The sequence below is a fragment of the Macrobrachium rosenbergii genome, chromosome 14 (genome assembly GCF_040412425.1).
Source record: "Macrobrachium rosenbergii isolate ZJJX-2024 chromosome 14, ASM4041242v1, whole genome shotgun sequence".
Lineage (NCBI taxonomy): Eukaryota > Metazoa > Arthropoda > Malacostraca > Decapoda > Palaemonidae > Macrobrachium > Macrobrachium rosenbergii.
The window spans coordinates 41,639,771-41,659,429 of NC_089754.1; the positions used below are offsets into that span (position 1 = coordinate 41,639,771).

At 36.3% G+C, this 19,659-nt stretch overlaps 1 protein-coding gene across 1 annotated transcript in view; it reads left to right on the top strand.

Annotated features, from left to right (window-relative positions):
• The window catches only part of Cds (CDP-diacylglycerol synthase), a 60,576-nt gene that overhangs the window by 24,793 nt on the left and 16,124 nt on the right, over positions 1 to 19,659 (top strand). The window contains exons 2-6 of the mRNA XM_067116656.1: positions 11,573 to 11,712; positions 12,263 to 12,359; positions 13,156 to 13,335; positions 17,145 to 17,504; positions 18,898 to 19,050. Of these exons, the coding sequence (XP_066972757.1) occupies positions 11,573 to 11,712; positions 12,263 to 12,359; positions 13,156 to 13,335; positions 17,145 to 17,504; positions 18,898 to 19,050 (930 nt within the window). The remainder of the gene's footprint in view (positions 1 to 11,572; positions 11,713 to 12,262; positions 12,360 to 13,155; positions 13,336 to 17,144; positions 17,505 to 18,897; positions 19,051 to 19,659) is intronic.

Below are 19,659 nucleotides of genomic sequence, written 5' to 3' on the forward strand. Positions count from 1 at the left end.
AGTTGGTCTTGTTCCAGCTCAATTTCTTTACCTCGTAGGACTCTCGCTCCTCTTGTTAAGACAGTAACCCAGGCTGATGTCCTTTGCATATATGTACCATCATGCTTGTGTCTTAGTGTGTTACAGAAACCTCAAGGAAGGGAAGCATTCCCTCTGTACACGTTTCATAATTATGTCACCTTTGGCATTCGTCCTTGGGTGCCCGATGGGCGTCTTCTTCTCGAAATTAAATACTGTATGGGCAAAGTTGAAGAGGGTTTTTTCTTACTTGCAGTATACCTAAATCCTCCCTATATGCCAGGTATGTATACAACGCCATTGTCAGAACAGACAACGGAGGAGAAATAGTTCTACTACGAGTAATACTCTAACATTATCCCCTACAGGCTGCTCCTTGAGTAAGAGTCTGTGCTGGCTACATCTAGCAACAACAGCTTTAATCCATTGTGCTCTCACCGTTTCTTTTGATCATGTCTTGCTGTAGGTCTGTTTGTAACTTGCTTTTGTAATTTTTTATCGATTAGAAAGACATTAAGCGACTGTATTCGTATCCTTTGAGTATACCATTGGTGAGGTGAATGAAGGACAACTCTTGAAAAATCAGCGTCTCACGGAAAAGGAAATAAAAAAAATGACTGATGCAACAATAACTTAATTATTATTATTATTATTATTATTATTATTATTATTATTATTATTATTATTCAGACTGCGCAAACATTCAAATGGAACAAGCCTAAAAAGCCATTAACTTTCCTGGCAGGATTCCAGAGAATAGAATGCTCATATGTGAGAAGCGAGAGAGGAAAGTAAGAAATCTCATTAAGCCACAATCACTGGCATTAAAACCAAGACAGTGGCGCATGACACTCTCAAGAATTGCAGATTCTGTTAAACTTGTTAGCTTTATGAGTTGTCAGTCTTTTCTGCGTCTTAAATACCGTATGTACCGGTCTTCGTATGTGGCGTGGTTTTCTAATCTTTTTCTCCTTTTTTCTTTTTTATTTTGTATCTGTTTATTCTTTCTTTCGTAATTCGGTAGCGTCGAGAACTTTCCTGGTCCTCAGTCAGGAAAACAAAGAATAGATAAAGGAAATAGTGGGTTTCAGAGACACTCTTTCCCTTTGCTGCCAAGCTTTGGAATAGTTTTCCTTCTGTTTCCCTGAATTATTACCATCCATCAAGGGTCAGGCATGTCGCTTCATTGTTTGTTCAGCATTTCTCTGTATTTCCACCTTTGTTTTCTTTGTGCCCTGTAAAGGCAAGGGCTTTGGTTTACCCTTCCCATTCCCTTATTCATTCAAAAATGAATAATAAATGGAAGGGATGACAAACTGGGCGTATAAACAGCGATGTGAAGGACTACCAAAAGGCAAAGACTTCTATTAAATGTGATCGTTATGAACTAACTAAATCTGTATACGTTAGGTTTTTTATCTCTTCATTTATGCATTCTTCAGTCCCTGTCTCTCTCTCCTCCTCCCCCTCCTCCTCGTGTTTTCTCCGATTCTGTGATTTTGGCCCTTTCAAGGAGACTCCTCGTCATTTTGGTAAAGCGCACGCGTTTCCTTTCCTTCCTTTTCCTTGGGCTCTGTGGAGGCATTTAATTTCCGGTTAGCGAGGAACATAAAGGATTATATATATTCTTTTCAATATTAACCATTTTCTCTAACAGCGTGGTGAATCCGCAGAAAGAAATAACACAGAGGTCATTGCCATATCAGTCCTTCTAACTTCGGAATCGTGATGAACCCTGTGTGCAGAAAACTTTCATAATATTATTCGTATTTTACAGCTGCACAGAAAGTGCGTCAGGTGTGCATCAAACACCCCCCTTCCCCTCCCCACATACACAAACTGCTGTTACCCTTGTCTTCCATACACTTTCGTGCTTTCTGGGTTTTAAGACCCTTCGTTTCCAATACCTTTTTACTGCTCCCTATTTTGTGTTATCTATGCCCACCTTTCCTTCTCCCTCTAACACTTCCGAGTTATACATTTTTTTCGCCAACCTATCATCCTCCGTTCCACCATTTCAGGAGTGTCTGATCTATCCTATTACTTAGGCTAACAGTTTTACCATTCCATGTGGTCATATTTCTTTATTCATCTCAGAATCTTCAGCCTTTTTTCTTCCATCTGCATTCAATATCCAATTCAACAATTCCTTCTGGAAAAGTTTTTCAAACGCTCCTGCCTGGACAGTCTCTTTCCAATCTTTTGCATATCCCCTGCTACCTTTGCTTCAACTATTGTGTGATTCACCTTATCGCTTATCCTACCATCATCCACTGTATTTAATGCAAATGTCTATACGAATCGACATTTTCCTCCAACCACGTCTACTGTACATTCATTGCTTCATCATCCCGGCTTTCATTTACTTGCATAACGCATCTCTCTACTATCTCCAGTCGTAAGTGTATCGTCTGAAGACGCCAACCATTCCACACTCCATTCAAGACTTAATTTTTATTCAACAGCTTTACCTGTAGGGTTTTATTGCTTTTGCATCACTCCATCTATAAATGTATTGAATACACACACACACACACACACACACACACACACACATATATATATATATATATATATATATATATATATATATATATATATATAATATAATTATACTGTATATATACACACACATATATATATATACACATATATATACACATACCCTTGCAGTGTGTTCATAAAAATCATGTTGACAAAATAAAATTGAGAGAGAAGAAGTGATTGTGAGATATATATATATATATATATATATATATATATATATATATATATATATATATATATATATATATATATATATATATATATATATATATATATATATATATATATATATATATATATATATTACATTCAAAATAGTATAAGTTCTAGTAAGGATAAAAACATTAGTCCAGCATCATGTACATAGCGGAAATGAAACCACCCCTTCCAGCCAAGTAGCACCAAGGAATGCCCTTTGAACAAATTCCATATTCTTGGAATGTGTTCCAGGTAAATAATACCGCATTGCAACGGTGTTGCTGCTGCCTTTTCCTCCATTCCACATGAGTGAGCTGCTGCAGGAGTTACGCTTGGAGCGTTATAGGGCTTATCTTATCTTATACACTATTGTATTATATATATATATATATATATATATATATATATATATATATATATATATATATATATATATATATATATATATCATATATTCATAGTTTAGTGTCTTCAGTTTAGTGTCTTCAGTTTAGCTGTATTTTGAGTACAAAAAACAAAGAAAACTTATACGGGTCATATCTCTTCCAATAGGGGGGGATGATCGGATGCCTTGTTTAGTTCTGTTTTTCAGCTAAGCCATTGTATTTTGAGTGCTGCCAACTCCGCTCTTGGGGAGAAGTCGGTGTCATTGCTTTTGTTTGAGTTTATTTTGCATTTCTATGTCGTTATTATAATGGGTTTTTATTTTGCTCATGTTTTGCATCGTTGTGAGTGTTGTCGTTTTCTGTAATTTTATTTTCCGGATTGTTTATCATTCACGAACCCACGTAACTTTTCAGTTTGCCAAAGTTAAACACTGACTCACTCTGTTTGGTTCTCGCGTCTCGCCGTGGCCCATTGCCTGGGGCACTCCATCATTCCGCTCCATTCAGCTTGACGCAGTCACAACACCGTCAAGTGGGCCTTCGTTTCCAGGGGAGACCAGGTGCTGTTGGCAATAGGTGACAGTGAGTTTAGTGTTCAGTGTTATTTTATTTGAATTCATTCTGGTCTTTGGCGTTTTTGTCCATCCGATTGACGTATTTATGTTCATTATCGTTTCTTCCTTTTATCCACCCTTTTTTATTTGTCGCCTTTTACCCTTAATTATCCGTAGTTTATGAAAGACACTACTTATTATTCTTCCCTTCTTTGCGAATGTTACTATTTATTATTCTTTCCTTTTCTGCGATTGTTGTTCGGTATTGCTACTGTTTTTCTTCACTGTGATTATTATTATTATTATTATTATTATTATTATTATTATTATTATTATTATTATTATTATTATTCAGTAGGTGAAACCTATTCATATGGAACAAGACCACAGGGCTTGAAAATTCAGACTTCTAAAGAATATGGTGTTCATTCGAAAGAAGGAACAGAAGATAATGAGGATTACATAAGGAGGAGATCAGTTAGAAAAACAGATAACTTAAAAAAACTGATAAATAAATAAAAGTGTAAGTAAAATATTAAAATACAAGTAGAATTTTAACAAACTGATAAATAAATAAAAATGTAAGTAAAATATTAAACTACAAGTTGAATTTCATTAGGGTAGTAATACAATTTAAACCCTCGTTGTTTCAAATGTATTCTCAACGACCCCGTTTCTGTCTCAGCTACCCCACTGGCAAATAAGGACCAGCTCTCCGTCGTTGCAGTGCTATGACGCAGTGTCTTCTGTCGTTTTTGTTGATTTTCACTAAATTTTTATATTTTATTATGTATCACTTTTGAGCTTTTGTGACTTAAATTCATTTTCATCTAGCTAATTCTGTGACATATGTAGCCAGGAACATTCATCATTAAAGTTAATCGCAGTGTGTAGAGAGTAGCTCTTCTCTGAGAGCTTTTTCTCTATATTCATGTACCAAAATATAATTTCATTGGAATAAAATAGTCTTTACCAGTAAACGCGTATTATTTTTTGCTCTTCCTTCTTTTTCCGCTAAATTAGTATTCAAGATAGTTCCCTCATGGCTATTTTGGGGAGATTTGTACGGGAGAGTTTTTGTATTTATATAATTCTGGGTACGAAGGGTTCATAGCCTAAGTTCCTAAACTCGAGTATGGCTCAAGGATGGTATTTTTTATTTGAATAGTTGCTCTTCATTGTACTACTTTCCCATAACATGCATTTGATATCTTCACATTATTATGTTAAATTTGCTCATTCATTCTTCTTGTCTGCATCTTTTATGTGTTCCCGTTTTCAGTGATACACAGATAGCGCTTAGTACACCAACTATGGTGCTATTCCCAGGAGTAGGTATGTTTTATTTTGTGTGTGTGTGTGTGTGTGTATTCATAAGATATCTGTAGAGTAAATAAATGAACTCCGATGAAACTGAGTGAAATCATCTATTGATTAGGCACTAGGCCAGGAGGGAGTTTGTTTTGTTGACTTAGTGAGTACTATTCGTCTGGCACAGCCTCGTCATTGTAATTCTGCTGTGTGCCTCCATGTCACGTCGCCCATTACGCGAGGTCTTTGATTCGCCTCGTGCGTGCGAAAGTGAGGGACGGTCTTTCTGGCTATGTTTAGCATGTTGATGCTTTTGGGTTGAATAATGACGTAATTGATTTACATTTTATGGTATCGAATCATGCTTGTTAAAATTGCCAGTCAGTTATAAATGAGAATAGGCTTCAGGTAGTTCCTGCATGGATCAAGGTTTTTTACATCTATTCTGAGGAATGCTGAAAAACATTTTCCTTCAAGTAGAATGTCGGTAGATTAAAATGGCGGATCCACATTCCGTAGATTTGATATCAGATTACGAAATTTAAAAAAAGAGGGCGTTGTGCTTACAGTAGACCTTTCGCCTCAATTGGTGGCATAGCTTTTAGTTTCAAGACAGTAGAGTTTTAGTTTTGTTTTGTTAAAATTTTATATTCTCTGTGATTTTCTCCGTAAATTTATAACCCTCTCTCTCTCTCTCTCTCTCTCTCTCTCTCTCTCTCTCTCTCTCTCTCTCTCTCTCTCTCTCTCGTTTATCTGCGGGTTAGAGGGCACTAGCTGCAGTCGAAAATAGCTTAGTAGTGGGTGGTTTGTATTTTCTTTTTTTTTATTTTTTCCCTTGTAGCTCCACTTCGCGCTTCCTCGTTCGCTACTTGTTTTTTATGCAAGTCCCATTTTCTTTCGCGTTTTGCGACTCCCTCAAACAAGGGACATCGACGGTGGCCACAACGAAGAACCCTTATCTTGACGATCAGCCATGGCTGACTTACTGAGGTCGATCGAATGAGCGTGCAAGTGTTTTTGAACTCCCGTCTCCTTCCTTTACCATTTTAGGAACCACAGTACTTTTGTGCACATTTGGTGGTAACTTACGTACATGGGCTTGAATGCCTGTGTAGAGGGAATAAATATAACTAAAAATTTTAATAGCTCATTACGGAAGGGCACAAATTACCAGTTCGAAGAGAGGGATGATATATACATACATACTGTACATATACGTTGTGTGTGTATATATATGTATATATATATATATATATATATATATATATATATATATATATATATATATATATATATATATATATATATATATATATATATATATATATATATATATATATATATATATATATCCTTTCATAGAATTGATAATTTGTTCTCCTCTGTAGTATGTTGTTAAATTTTTAGTTAAATTTATCCCCATTTGTACTCCAACCTTCATCCATGGCATTAATTCGTTTATTTTTCCAATTAAATTTCGTTTAGCTTCGCCTCTTAGAGTTCTCAGGTTCATCACTTTGAGATACTTGCCATTCTTTGAGGGCACCGGGTGAAGGAGGTGGTTATTTGGGCCCCGGGGAGTGTAGATTGGGTTAAGAGTGTCGGGGGGATGGGGGAAGGGTTGTAAGTGTCTTGGGGAGGAGTGTGAGTGTCAGGTTCACCCAGGGATCTTATTGTGCTCCTATTGGCTTCACTTTCCCCCTTTTCATCCTCCAAGGACAATGCTGCTGTCCTCTGAAGAGAGAGTCATCTGGTGACACTCTTGATAGCTTGGGTATCGTGATTCCTATTATAGTTGTGCCCAGGGGAATTCTGTTTGCGCGGTTGTCTATTGGCATCACCGTAGCATTGTCGAAATACTGCAGCTCTGTTTGTTTGTTTTTTTTATTGCTCTGTTTTCAGGACATGGGTCGTATTGCGTAGTTTCGACGTATGTTTTTTGATGCACATTGACTCACTGTTTGCGATATTCAGCTTGCCGTGTGTAAAATTATGTAATTTACAAAAGAATCAAAATTTAATTTTAACAAGGAAAACATCCAGACTCACACATGGTCATCTGATGTCAATTAACCAATAGGTTGTGAAAGTTGGCTATCCCAGTAACAATCAAACACATCTTGATCATGATCATGAAAGAAAGTTTTAAATCAATAAAGGATATTTGAGAATACAATTAATAATATCATTCTCTTCCTAAACAAAATTAAATTGATAAGTAAAATATAATCTTCCCCCCTTTTTTCTATTTTTTTGTTATTGTTTTTTACTTTTTTTATTAGTTTAGTTAACTACTTAATTTTTTTAAAATGTTGAAAAGCCCACTGGTAATGTCATTTTTCAACTTAGAAATTCAATTTTTAACGGAAAATATGCTAAATTAACCAGTAACAGATGTCTGGAGTTTTGTCCTTTGAGAATACACATTAACAATGTTATTACAGTTTAAGCCTAAAATGTTGAAAACCGTCTAATGTCATTTATTTATTATTATTATTATTATTATTATTATTATTATTATTATTATTATTATTATTATTATTATTTAAGAAAATCCGTAAGTGTCTGAGGAAAGAGGTTGGGTGTTGATAATCATTAATGTATAAAAGAGTTTACGTTACGCCTAATGGATCGATGTCATTCCTCGTCTTGGAGTTCTCGCTTTTTCTCGGGAACTCGAACGGAAAAATGAACCAGTTTTCGTCCCAAGAAGATAAGAAATCTATTTGTTGTTGTTGTATTTCTTTTTCGTGTCTGCCACGAAGTGGCCCCTGCTGATGGTCGGGGGGGTTAGGGGGGGTGATAAAAGGGACGTTTGCGACCGTCACTTCTGCTTTGGTCCCATCCTCTCATGTTAACCTGGGGATTAGATCGGGTCCAATGCATGTAAATCCACGTAGGCTTGTCAGGGCCTGTTTGTTTGTAGTCTCTCGTCATTAACCCACTTTAAAGCGCCTCAGAAAAGCTTCCTCTTAAAAAAAAAAAAATGCTGAATATAGATCTTTCTGTACCAACAAGACATTCTGAAAAGTGTTATTATTCAAAGAACATCATGGAGCCTTTTTAAATGTTGTCAGCTCTGTTGGCAATGAGACGAACGAACCAATACCCTTAACAACACCAGGCCCGAGGAAAAGAGAGAGAGTTGGGGGCGGGGAAGAGTTGATGGGGTGGCTGTACACAAAAGGAAGCGATAAATCAGCATCTTAAGGGAGGAAGATTGCCTTCAGAAAAGCTTGACGGATGCTTGTTAGCAAACCACTGATCTCCACAATATAAATCTTCTGATCGACTTGATATTATAAATCACTTTTAAAATAAAAACTGCATTTTCTTCAGCTCAGTCTTTTTAAGAAATGTTGCTAACTTTTCGCATAACACTCCTGTATGTTTATGTACTTTGTCATAATAGCTGAAGACATCTTCCAATACATATTCTTGTGCTGAAATCTTGTTTTTCTACTGAAATATGTGATAGACATGTGGTAATAACATCTGGTTTTCATGAGTTTTTCCTTGGGCTCTATATATTTTTGTTTATGCGCTTATATTGGGAGTATATTCTTTTATATAAAATTATATAATTGTTTTCATCTCACAGGGCCTTATAGTACGGCATTACGTAGACGAAACGGATATTACCGAGTCATTTGAGAAGACAGTTTTGTTGCTGATGGAATTCATTGATAGCAGATTCTTTGAAAGAGTTTTTTTTCTGTGGTTTACAGACTTACTACGATTATCATAGTATTGATCTTGGTAATTGCTGTAATGGTTATAACACAGGTTGCGAAACTTACATTATTAATAATATTAAAATGATTATAATGGTTACATCGAAGCTTGTTCTCTCTCTCTCTCTCTCTCTCTCTCTCTCTCTCTCTCTCTCTCTCTCTCTCTCATTAAGTGCACGTCATCACTCATCAAGGGGCGCAGACTCATAAGGTGTTTACTCATGAAAGTAAGCACTAATAAGCTTACTGGCTGAAGAGTGGCATGGGGAACATGGCCCTGGGTTGCACGCTGCTCACATTCTGTCGGACTTGGCATCGTTTTCTTTTCCTGTCATTTGGTTAACTCAGTTTTGTTTATTTATTTTGGTCATGCTTTGGAGTCTAGGGTGAATGGTAACAATGAGACCCGAAACACCGACAAAGTGTAAGGTTGTTTGTCTAATTTTGTGAATTGGTGTCGCAACTGGAGTGATATGCATATTTTTAAATGATTGAATTTTCGTTACTGTTTAAACGGCACTTATGTGTTTATTTTTAACCGTACGAAATCGAGATAAGTTGCCCTTTCCTTTCGTTACTTATTTGTTGCTTAGTAAGGAAGTTGGATGGGAGTATACAGTAGGTTTTCCCTCCGTATGTCTATCTATCCGTCAGTGCTTGTCATGCTTGCCATGTCATTGTAACTCATCCTACTGAAGTTGTATGCATGAAGGTAAATCATCATGCATAAATGTGCATGGAGGAGGATCATCCATCTGTCTGTCCGTCACTGTGTCTGTCACACTTTTGCCTTGTCATGGCAACTCCTGCATGGTCGAAGGGATTTCAGTTTAACTTGGTACCGAGGTGTACTATCATGCATATAATAACGTTCGTCTGTCTGTGTGTTCGTTAAACGTAACTTGTTGCAACTCGACGTACACTTTTGAATGGATTTCATTTAAATTTGTTACAAAGGCAGACCATCACATATACAGTAGATGTCCGTGAAAGGAGGTCGTTCTTTCGGCAGTTTATAAGTGTGTCTTGCATCAGTTACCTAGTCATTGTAACTCATCGTACATGACTGAAGGAATTGAAGTCGAATTTGGTTAAAAACCGGACCACTTTTGTCCGATTGTCTGTTTGCCCATCCATTGTGTCAATTACATTGTCATCTCAACTCCTCTTACGCGGTTTAAGTCATTGTTTGTCACACTCAAGATCTAAAGACTACACTTCCCTTGTTATCGTAACTCTCCTTATGCCGTTGGCGTGGCATCTACCCAAGCAAGAGATGGTATTCTTCATTTCATCAGTTGGAATGCTCCTAGAGCGAAGTGTGGCCTAGTAGTGGATACGATTGCTTCGGCAATATTCTCAGAATGTGTGATATCTTTATTGCATTTGTTCTTCTGTGTGTATATTTTTAGTGACTGAATGCATGGTGTATATATTTTAGAAGATGAAAATTGCCAAAGTTTTTCAAAGAATTTAACTTGCTGTTATAATCAGCAAAGCTGAATACAACATGGAAAATAAAAAAGGCATAAACAATAAGCATAAAATATGCAAAGCTGTAGCACAAACTTGAGAGATGTGAACTTACTATACTAAGCTTGTTCACAAATATGGTCAAATTGTCTCAGAAACAGAATGGTATAAGTCAAGCGACGAACTTTTATTTGATCCAAATTTCAGTGCTTCTCTTCCATTTCTTTCTTGTAGGTACATTTCTTCTTTTCAATTTATTTTTTCGAGGTTCATTTGTTATTTTCAGGAATTGCTTTCTTTTTTAAAATGCCGGTGTGTAATAAAATGGAGTTTATCCACATATTTTTAGATATAGAAATTAGTTTCTTGGCAATAAATGCCACATTTAGACAAGTTATAATCTATCCCGGGTTAGCCTCTCCCGCAAATTGCTCCATATAAGTATGGAAAATTAAATAAAAAAGTTTTTTTTTATTTAATTCTGTACTTTTGTGTTATGAAGATGTTGAGAAACGTCGATGATATGCAAGAGGTAAGTTATTTGTTTTCATGTAAATTAAAGACCTTATGCCCCCTTTTTTTATAATGAGATGTGTAATCTTTGAACTTTCCGATAAGTCTGGAGAGAGTTAAGAGGAAGATTCCACTCTTATCTTTTTGTTATGCAAGTTGGTTTCAGTGTAGAGCATTAATTTCATTTGGTGGCTTGCAGCTGATTCCTGTATGCGTGGCGTACATCTAATCTACCCTGCTTACAGTTATGAAGGGTGTGTATTTATGTATGCACATGTGAATACATTTCGTTGAAAAAATTGATAAAGTTCTCTTCCTCTCTGCATGAGTGGTCATGGTAGTAAAATTGCCAGATAATTATCAGTCATTTTCCCAGGCAAAGAGGAAGACGGTCTCTCTCTCTCTCTCTCTCTCTCTCTCTCTCTCTCTCTCTCTCTCTCTCTCTCTCTCTCTCTCTCTCTCTCTCTCTCTCTGCATTAGTGGTCATGGTGATAAAAATACCAGATAACTGTCACTCATTTTCCCAGGCAAAGAGTAGCGCAGTCTCTCTCTCTCTCTCTCTCTCTCTCTCTCTCTCTCTCTCTCTCTCTCTCTCTCTCTCTCTCTCTCTCTCTCCATTGGTGGCCACAGTAGTAAAATGCTATATAATTGTGAGTCATTTTCCTAGGCAAAGAGTAACGTAGTTTCTCTCTCTCTCTCTCTCTCTCTCTCTCTCTCTCTCTCTCTCTCTCTCTCTCTCTCTCTCTCTCTCTCTCTATTGAGTTTGTTCGCCTTTCACTCACTGCATGGCTATTATTATATTTTAAATGTATATCTTGCGTCTTTTATCCATTTACAGAATGTGTTGAGCTCCGAAGTGGATTCGGATGACGACCGCGTGTTAGAAAAAAACATTGGAGAGCGAACGAACACCATTTCCCAGGGGACTGATCAAGTGCCACCTTTTCTCCAGACTGTACTCTCTGCTTTGTCGCCAAGGTAGGTTGAATCACGATAGAACATATTATAATAAGTTGTTGATAGTAATTTTCTTGATGCTGAGAATGCCTGGCTTAGTGGAGGAATTGTAATGACAGTTGGTGTAAAAGTCTTTTGCCTAAATTTTTGTGACATCTATATTTCTACTTTTGCTTTATTTAAAATAAATGAATCAGTTAGATTTATTTGAACATGGCTGAGTTATTCCTGTTAAGAAAGAAAATGAAACATTGTTTTAACAGTCTGCTATTTTTTTGTGAAGGTTTACAGTGCCCCCAAAAGTGAGATGTTTCTTTATATTATCTTTTATTTGAGGTTCACAGAAAGCCATGTAAATATGTCAGTGTGCTACCTTTACTTTGAGGCTCTCTGTTATAAACATAGCGTTGTAAGATATTTTGAACCACGGGTAGGACAGATGTCTACAGATCAGTTATATCACATGAATGTATATTGCATAAAGTAAATGTTGATCAGACGAAAAATGCCACATAATAGAGACTAGAGTTCCACAAGGAAAGTGACAAAATAATCGCTATTTTACCCACAGATGGAGAAACTGGGTCATCCGAGGTGTTTTCACATGGCTTATGATTGGTTTATTTTGCGTGATCATTTACGTGGGTCCTTTGGCTCTAATGTTCACAGTAAGTTGTTTTTATTTTAGTGTACTTTAGAGTGATCATTATTAATATTTGCAATTCTCTACTGATAATGTAAGAATAGGGAAGGTTGTGGGTGAAGTGTTTGTTATGAAAATTGTGAGAACTTTGCAACTACTGTGCAGATGGAATAAGCTATGTGGAATACACAGCCTGTTTTAAACTTTAATCTGAAATAAAGGCAGATATGGAACAGTTATTTAGAAAAGTTAAGTAATTGTAATTGGGAATGCAAATAAATTATCTTTGAGTATCTCTATTGTACATCTAAAAAACTTTACAAAAGTAATAGACTTCAAAACGTAATGCTGTATCAATAAATGTGTATGTTCACAATATGACAATGTTGGGCCAAGATTGCAAATAAAATTTATGACATTATAATTGGATAATGTTTATGTAGGTCAGTAAAAATGAGTTGTACATCATCTTAAATTCCTAGGTACAATTGTAAATGCATAGTTACCTGAATCTTTAGTAGAACTTGCACATGACATTTATTTATTGAAAGGATCAACCACACATTAAAAATTAATGACTCCATTTTCATGTTATTCAAGCTGATTATGTAATAGAATTAATATATTTTGTGCTTTATGAATAGAATATATTTTGTTATTCATAACTTTGATCTAATTGGATTCATAATACTGTGGCAGTTTAATTAATATTTGTTTCTCTTCTGTTTATTACTGAGTAAATGTTGACTCTTTAAATGTAATGTTTTTCATTCTATTATTTTAGAAAATTGAGTGTAATATATTTAGTTTTTTAATTGCAGACACTTTTGGTGCAAGTGTGTTGTTTCAAAGAAATCATCAACATTGGATACACTGTGTACCGTATGCATGGTCTTCCTTGGTTTAGGTCTCTTTCATGGTGGTTCCTCATTACCAGCAATTATTTCTTCTATGGGGAATCCCTAGTGGCTGATTACTTCAGTGTAATCTTCATTAAAAGTGTAAGTGATTAAGAGGTGTTCTCGTTAATTATTTTATTCATTTTTTTCCTTTATTATGTATTATTAAGTAGTTTTACTAGACCTGAACCTCATACTTCCATTTTTGAGGAACCAATGTATTCCATAATGAAACTGATGATTTTTTATGTCATATTCACTTCTTTCTTTTGGAGTAATCTTGCCATTAATGTTCAAGTTGTCCCCAGTATATTTACGTTTAGTATATTTACGTCCTGATGTTCAGGATTATGTTACAGTATCCAAACAGTATGTTACAATTATAAACAAACAGTGGTAAAATTATAAAAGTTATCTGGAGGTGGAAGTAAGAGAACTTCCACCTACAGATAACTTTTATAATTTTACCACTGTTTGTTTATAATTGTAACATAATGTTTAGATACTGTAACATAATCCTGAACATCAGTCTGGCATACGGTATTGGCATCTGTGTACTTAGAGGTAAAAATGTAGGATGCAATACATACTGACTGCTAAACAGCACATTCATCTTTGGTGGACAGGGCTGTAATGTTTCATTTGACTGTTAATGCTAAAACTTTGCCAATGCCTATGATGTACTGTACTAGGAAAAAATTAAATTCAAAATTTGCAATATTGGTTCTGTTAAGTGTCGACTATCGCTGTTGTAAAAAGAATAGACTTGAGGAGCACCTTTATGGCCCTCTCCTTTAGGTAACATGAGGGATGCTCTGAGAACTTGATAATTGTCATCCCAGTGTATGGATCATGACATTCATCCAGTGGTCTAGTAAATTAATGGATGATGCTACTGTTCTCCAAATGTCTCCAGGGGTGCTGGGTTATTCTTCATGATGAACTGGCTAGTTTTCATATTTTTATAATCAATTATGAGTTTGTTTTTTACTTTTTACTCCTATTACTGTACTTTACTGATTTTTTTTTTTTTTGTGTCTTATGGCATTTTCATCTTCAACTTGTTTTTGGTGCGTATAGTTCCAGAAATATGGTTTGATGGTGCCATTTTTACCTCCTTCATTATAGTTTTCATCTTGGTCCTGACGCTTCAATCTCTTTATTGGTGTCCCTCCAAGGGGAACAGACTTCCCTTGGCCATGGGCGACTTCATACCTGGAAGGTCTTTCCTCTTGCCTTTGAATCTCCAAAATGGGTCAGCAAGATTTGCACCCTCTCTTGGAGTCACACATACCAAGGGTTGTAGTGGTGTAGGATTGTTGTTTGCAGCTGATTTCATGTTGAAGACAAAAACTTCAGTTAGGCACTGTTGTTCCACAACCCCCTTCGCTATTCCTTTTTGTGCTTCTTACACTAGACACAAACGGGTACTCTCCTGTGCCAGGTGAATGCAGTTTGCCTTTACCTCAGGAGTACTAGACATTCTAGACCAGTTCCTCTGAAGTTTTTCTTTCTATAAGTCATTCCAGAAAGCAGAGTTCTCAACACACAATATCCTGCCAGCCCAGGGCCTGCAGCAGCATTGTGGGTGACAAAGTTGCACTGGCAAGCATTCTGGGCCTGAAGTCAGATATCGCTCCTCACCATTACTTTTAAAATGTAATCCATAATTTCAGTACGCTTTAAATACAGATACTTTTTTATCAGTCAATTTTTCCTGAGGTTTATCTGATGGATGTATATGTCCTAAGTGGATCATTCTTATTTTTTTTTAGGACCAGTTGATCTTGCCCCCTGTGACAGTAGGGAGGTCATTAAAAGCCATAACTTTTGGAAACACGTCTGGTATGCATTGCTTCAAATGGAGAATACTTTGAAGGTGTAAGAGGACTAATGACACAAGTTAGGTCCCCTCGTATGTCCTAAGTGGATCATTCTTATTTTTTTTTCCAAACAGTAGGGAGGTTTTTTCAGTTTCATTCTCCAAACTTTTTTCTTTCCCTTATTTATTGTATCAGAGATGTAGATTTCTAGAGTTACAGCATATGTATTACACATGTAATCAATGCCTTCTTAGCTTGTGTAAACTTACGCTTTATTTGCTCCATATTTTACTTTCACAGGGGCTATTCATTCAGAGTGAGGAGCAGTGTTGGGGAGATGGAGGGTTTTGAGGTGAGAGTAGGATTACACCAGGGGTCGGCTCTTAGCCCATTTATTTTTAACATAGTGATGGACGTTATCATAGAGGAAGTAAGGGAGGCAGTACCGTGGAACATATTGTATGCGGATGATATTGTCCTGTGTGCAGAGAGCAGGGAAGATCTGGAAATGAAACTGGAAAGATGGAGACAAGTACTGGAGGACAGAGGAATGAGAATAAGTAGATCTAAGACAGAATATATGTGTACCACCAATGATGGGGGTGATAGGGAAAGTGTTCAGCTTGGGGGAGAATCAATAAAGAGAGTTGAAAACTTTAAGTATTTGGGATCCTTTATTAATGCTGGAGGACGTATGGAAGAAGAGGTAAAACATCGGGTACAGGCAGGCTGGAACAACTGGAGAGCGGCCTCCGGAGTTCTTTGTGACAAAAGAGTACCGCTGAGGTTAAAAGGAAAATTTCATAAGACGGTGGTAAGAACAGCAATGATATATGGCACAGAAACAGCAAGCTTGAGAAAGACAGAGGAGAAGAAGATGGATGTGGCAGAAATGAGAATGCTTAGATGGATGGCTGGGGTGACGAGAGAGGATAGGATCCGAAATGATTACATTAGGGGGTCTACTAAGGTGGTGGAAATATCAAAGAAAGTGCAGGAGGGGAGGCTGAGATGGTATGGACACCTGTTGAGAAGAGATGAGGACCACGTTGGTAGACATACTATGGGGATGGAGGTCCAGGGAAGAAGAAGAAGAAGAGGGAGACCAAGAAAGAGATGGAAGGACTGTGTGAGGGGAGACCTGCGTGAGAAGGGAATTGATGAGGCAGAAGCACAGGATAGAAATAGATGGAAACGGCTCATCCGAAACGGCAACCCCATATAAAAATGGGAACAAGCTGGGAAGAAGAAGAAGGGGCTATTCATTTTTTTGCTTGACAATGTGTACTTACAAGAGACTTAGTCTCTTATCTATTTTGTCCACAAGATCTTTCTATGGATTATGAAGTCAAAATCAACATTCTGGGATATTCAGCAGCTCCAACTACCCTCCCAAATTGTGATTCAGTTGTATGTAATGTATGTATTGGTTTTTGGTGAAACCAGTTGAGTCCTTTATAGAACAAAACTTTTGTTTTTACTCAAACCCATCTCTCATTTTAAATTCCCTCCCAGATCTGACTAACATTCCAGGCTACATGAAAAATGAAACAGATACCTGTTGTGGACCTGAGGACCCAGGTGCCACATGTGCAGTAAAAGCTACTATCATCTTTCTGTCAAACAACTGGTTGTTGTTTCTCTTGTCTGTTAAACAACAAACTAGTGTATCTGAAACATATGAAAACCATGAATGTAGGGTATATATGGGTGATGGGTTGGTGTGAAAAATTAATTTAGTTTTGAATAAAAAATTATTCGAATGTTTTCATAGTTGATTATTTTTTGACATCTAGAAAGGCAGGGAAAAATTTGATACTGTCCATAAAGTTCACCATGTCAGAAATTAAGCCAACATTTAAGCTAACTTGAAGCCACAAACTGAGGAAAGGTTAGTCAGGAATTTAGGCTTTCTTAAACTGGTCATCCATGACATTGTACTTGGAAGAATGAGGGTCACTAGTTTGCTTTATCCATAACAAATGATTATCTTATATTTTATTCACCTCAGCTTCTTAGAGTGGACAGTAGTGTTGTAGCAAATGCCTTTGTTATCATTCTGACTCATTTAATTTTTGTTCTCAACAGGACATAATGAGATGGCTGATAGCATACCACCGCTTCACTTCATTCACAATGTACATCATAGGCTTTGTGTGGTTTGTACTTTCGCTCAAGAAAAAATACTACATGCGCCAGTTTTCACTGTTTGCTTGGACGCATGTTGCTCTACTCATTGTAGTCACCCAGAGCTACCTTATCATCATCAACATCTTCCATGGTATGATCTGGTTCATCGTTCCTGTGTCGATGATTGTTATTAATGATGTAATGGCGTACATGTTTGGATTCTTCTTTGGAAAAACCCCTCTAATTCAGTTGAGTCCAAAGAAGACATGGGAAGGATTCATTGGAGGAGGAATCTCTACACTCTTTTTGGGGATGATGGTGAGAAACTTGAAATATTTATTATTGTGACATATTAATTTCATTTGCTTTTTATTTGTCATATTTTTTATCATAGTAATTAAATCTTAGAAAATTAAATCTTAGAAGCTTAAGGTAGTAAGATAAAAAACTGCATTCATTATTTAGATATTAAGTTTTCAAAAATTATCAGATTTATACTTTTTATTGTATAGCAACTGCATGATGACTTCGTGATTTACATGGGTTTCAATTATATGAATTTAAATTAATGTTCAATATTAAGAAAGAGTTTTTAATATTGTTGCTTATAACACCGTAAGGCCACTTAGTTCCAAATGTGGCAGCATGGGGCATAACCAACCTGTTATCTGAGCTTTGATGGTATTATCAGTTTATTTAACAATATTCTTGCTATTGTTTGGACTGCTTAGATCATTTTGGTGTACACTTGTGGTTTTCCCCAGAGTTTTGCTTACTTTTGTAGTACTGTACACAGATTTTGTATGCTGGGTAAGCAGTCACCAAAGAGTGGTAGTGTGAGTAATGCTGTTAGGTAACTTAGATAGGTTTTGAAAATTATAATACATAAATAAAAATTGGTTTTTAAATTTTACTTTTACTGCCATACCTCATTTCAGTATACATATGACTTACTATCTGGAAAAGAATACTGAGGGGTGTAAAACATCACTGGTGCCAAAGTGGTTGGGGGTGGGAACGGGGGGTGACGTAAAAATATCTGAAAATGACAGATATTAGTGTCTAATCCATAGTTTTCAAGGTCGCTGAGACTAATAGTGACACTCCCGATGCCCTTTAAGTCCAAGTTCAGCCCCGATAGGAAAGGCGGGGTGTGAAAAGGGGTGAAAAATAAAATTTCAAAAATGACAGATATTAGTCTCTAATCCATAGTTTTCAAGGTTGCCGAGATGGATAGTGACACTCCAAATGTCCTTTAAGTCCAAGTTCAGCCCTGATAGGAATGCGGGGTGAAATGTAGTGTCAAAAATGTTGGGCATTGTAATTGAAGCAACTATCTTAACAGGAAAGAGAGAGAGAGAGAGAGAGAGAGAGAGAGAGAGAGAGAGAGAGAGAGAGAGAGAGAGAGAGAGAGAGAGAGAGAGGGTGTTAGGGAGGACAAAGAGAGAGAGAGAGAGAGAGAGAGAGAGAGAGAGAGAGAGAATAGTTATGATGTTTGGGGGAGGAGAAAGAGGGAGAGAGAGAAAGAGAGAGTTTATTGGTTGTCATTCAGTTTTCCCGAGTAGCACCTGGTTGGTCAGCTAGTTTACTATAAGAAATATTTATATCCTTTAAGTAATAACTTAGGTGGGGAGTAAATATTCTGTTAAGACTTCTTTGTAATTAAATATTTGCTGATTAGTATCTTTTCATATTAATTTCATCTTTTCAGCTCTCCCATTGGATGTGCCATTATCCATTCTTTGTTTGCCCAGTGGAATATAGTGAAGCTGATGGGATCTTTAATTACTCATGTGATCCATCTCCAATCTTCAGACCACAGGAGTACAGTTTGCCAGAGACTTTAGGCAATATCCTAGCCTTGGTATGTTAAAATGTTATTACTATTATGTGTTTGTTATCATTTTAATGTGCACATTTTATATTGACTTCATCAGTTAATTGATTTTAAGGAATTCCTCCTTCACTTTGCCGAGAGCTATTTTCTAAAATAAACTCTGGAGTGAAATGACTTTCTCCAGTCTCGTAAAACCTGCACAAACCCATTTCTTTAACATCGCTATTTCATGATACAGTACTATTAAAAAAAAAGGGTTTGCAAAACTTCAGCTAGTTTCTATAAATGCTTCTATTAGAATACAAAGAAGAGATACACCAAAGAAAGAGGCATGAAAACCCCATAGTAATTTGAAAAGAAAAATCTTATTAAGAAATGTCGTTGTTGGAAGGTAGGCAATTTAAATGATACTGATGTGATTTTTTTAATATATGTATAGTATATCTTTACTGATTAGCTCAGTAATTATGCTAATTTTACTTAAGTGAAGTCTTTTTGTGTGTGTTACAGTAAATATATTGATAATTTCTTTTTCCTTTGTTGAAAGATATTTAGTAATATATAAATGTTGATATAACTATCATTACCTCACATCATGGCTTTTGTAACTTTTCACTCGTTGTAATATGTACACCT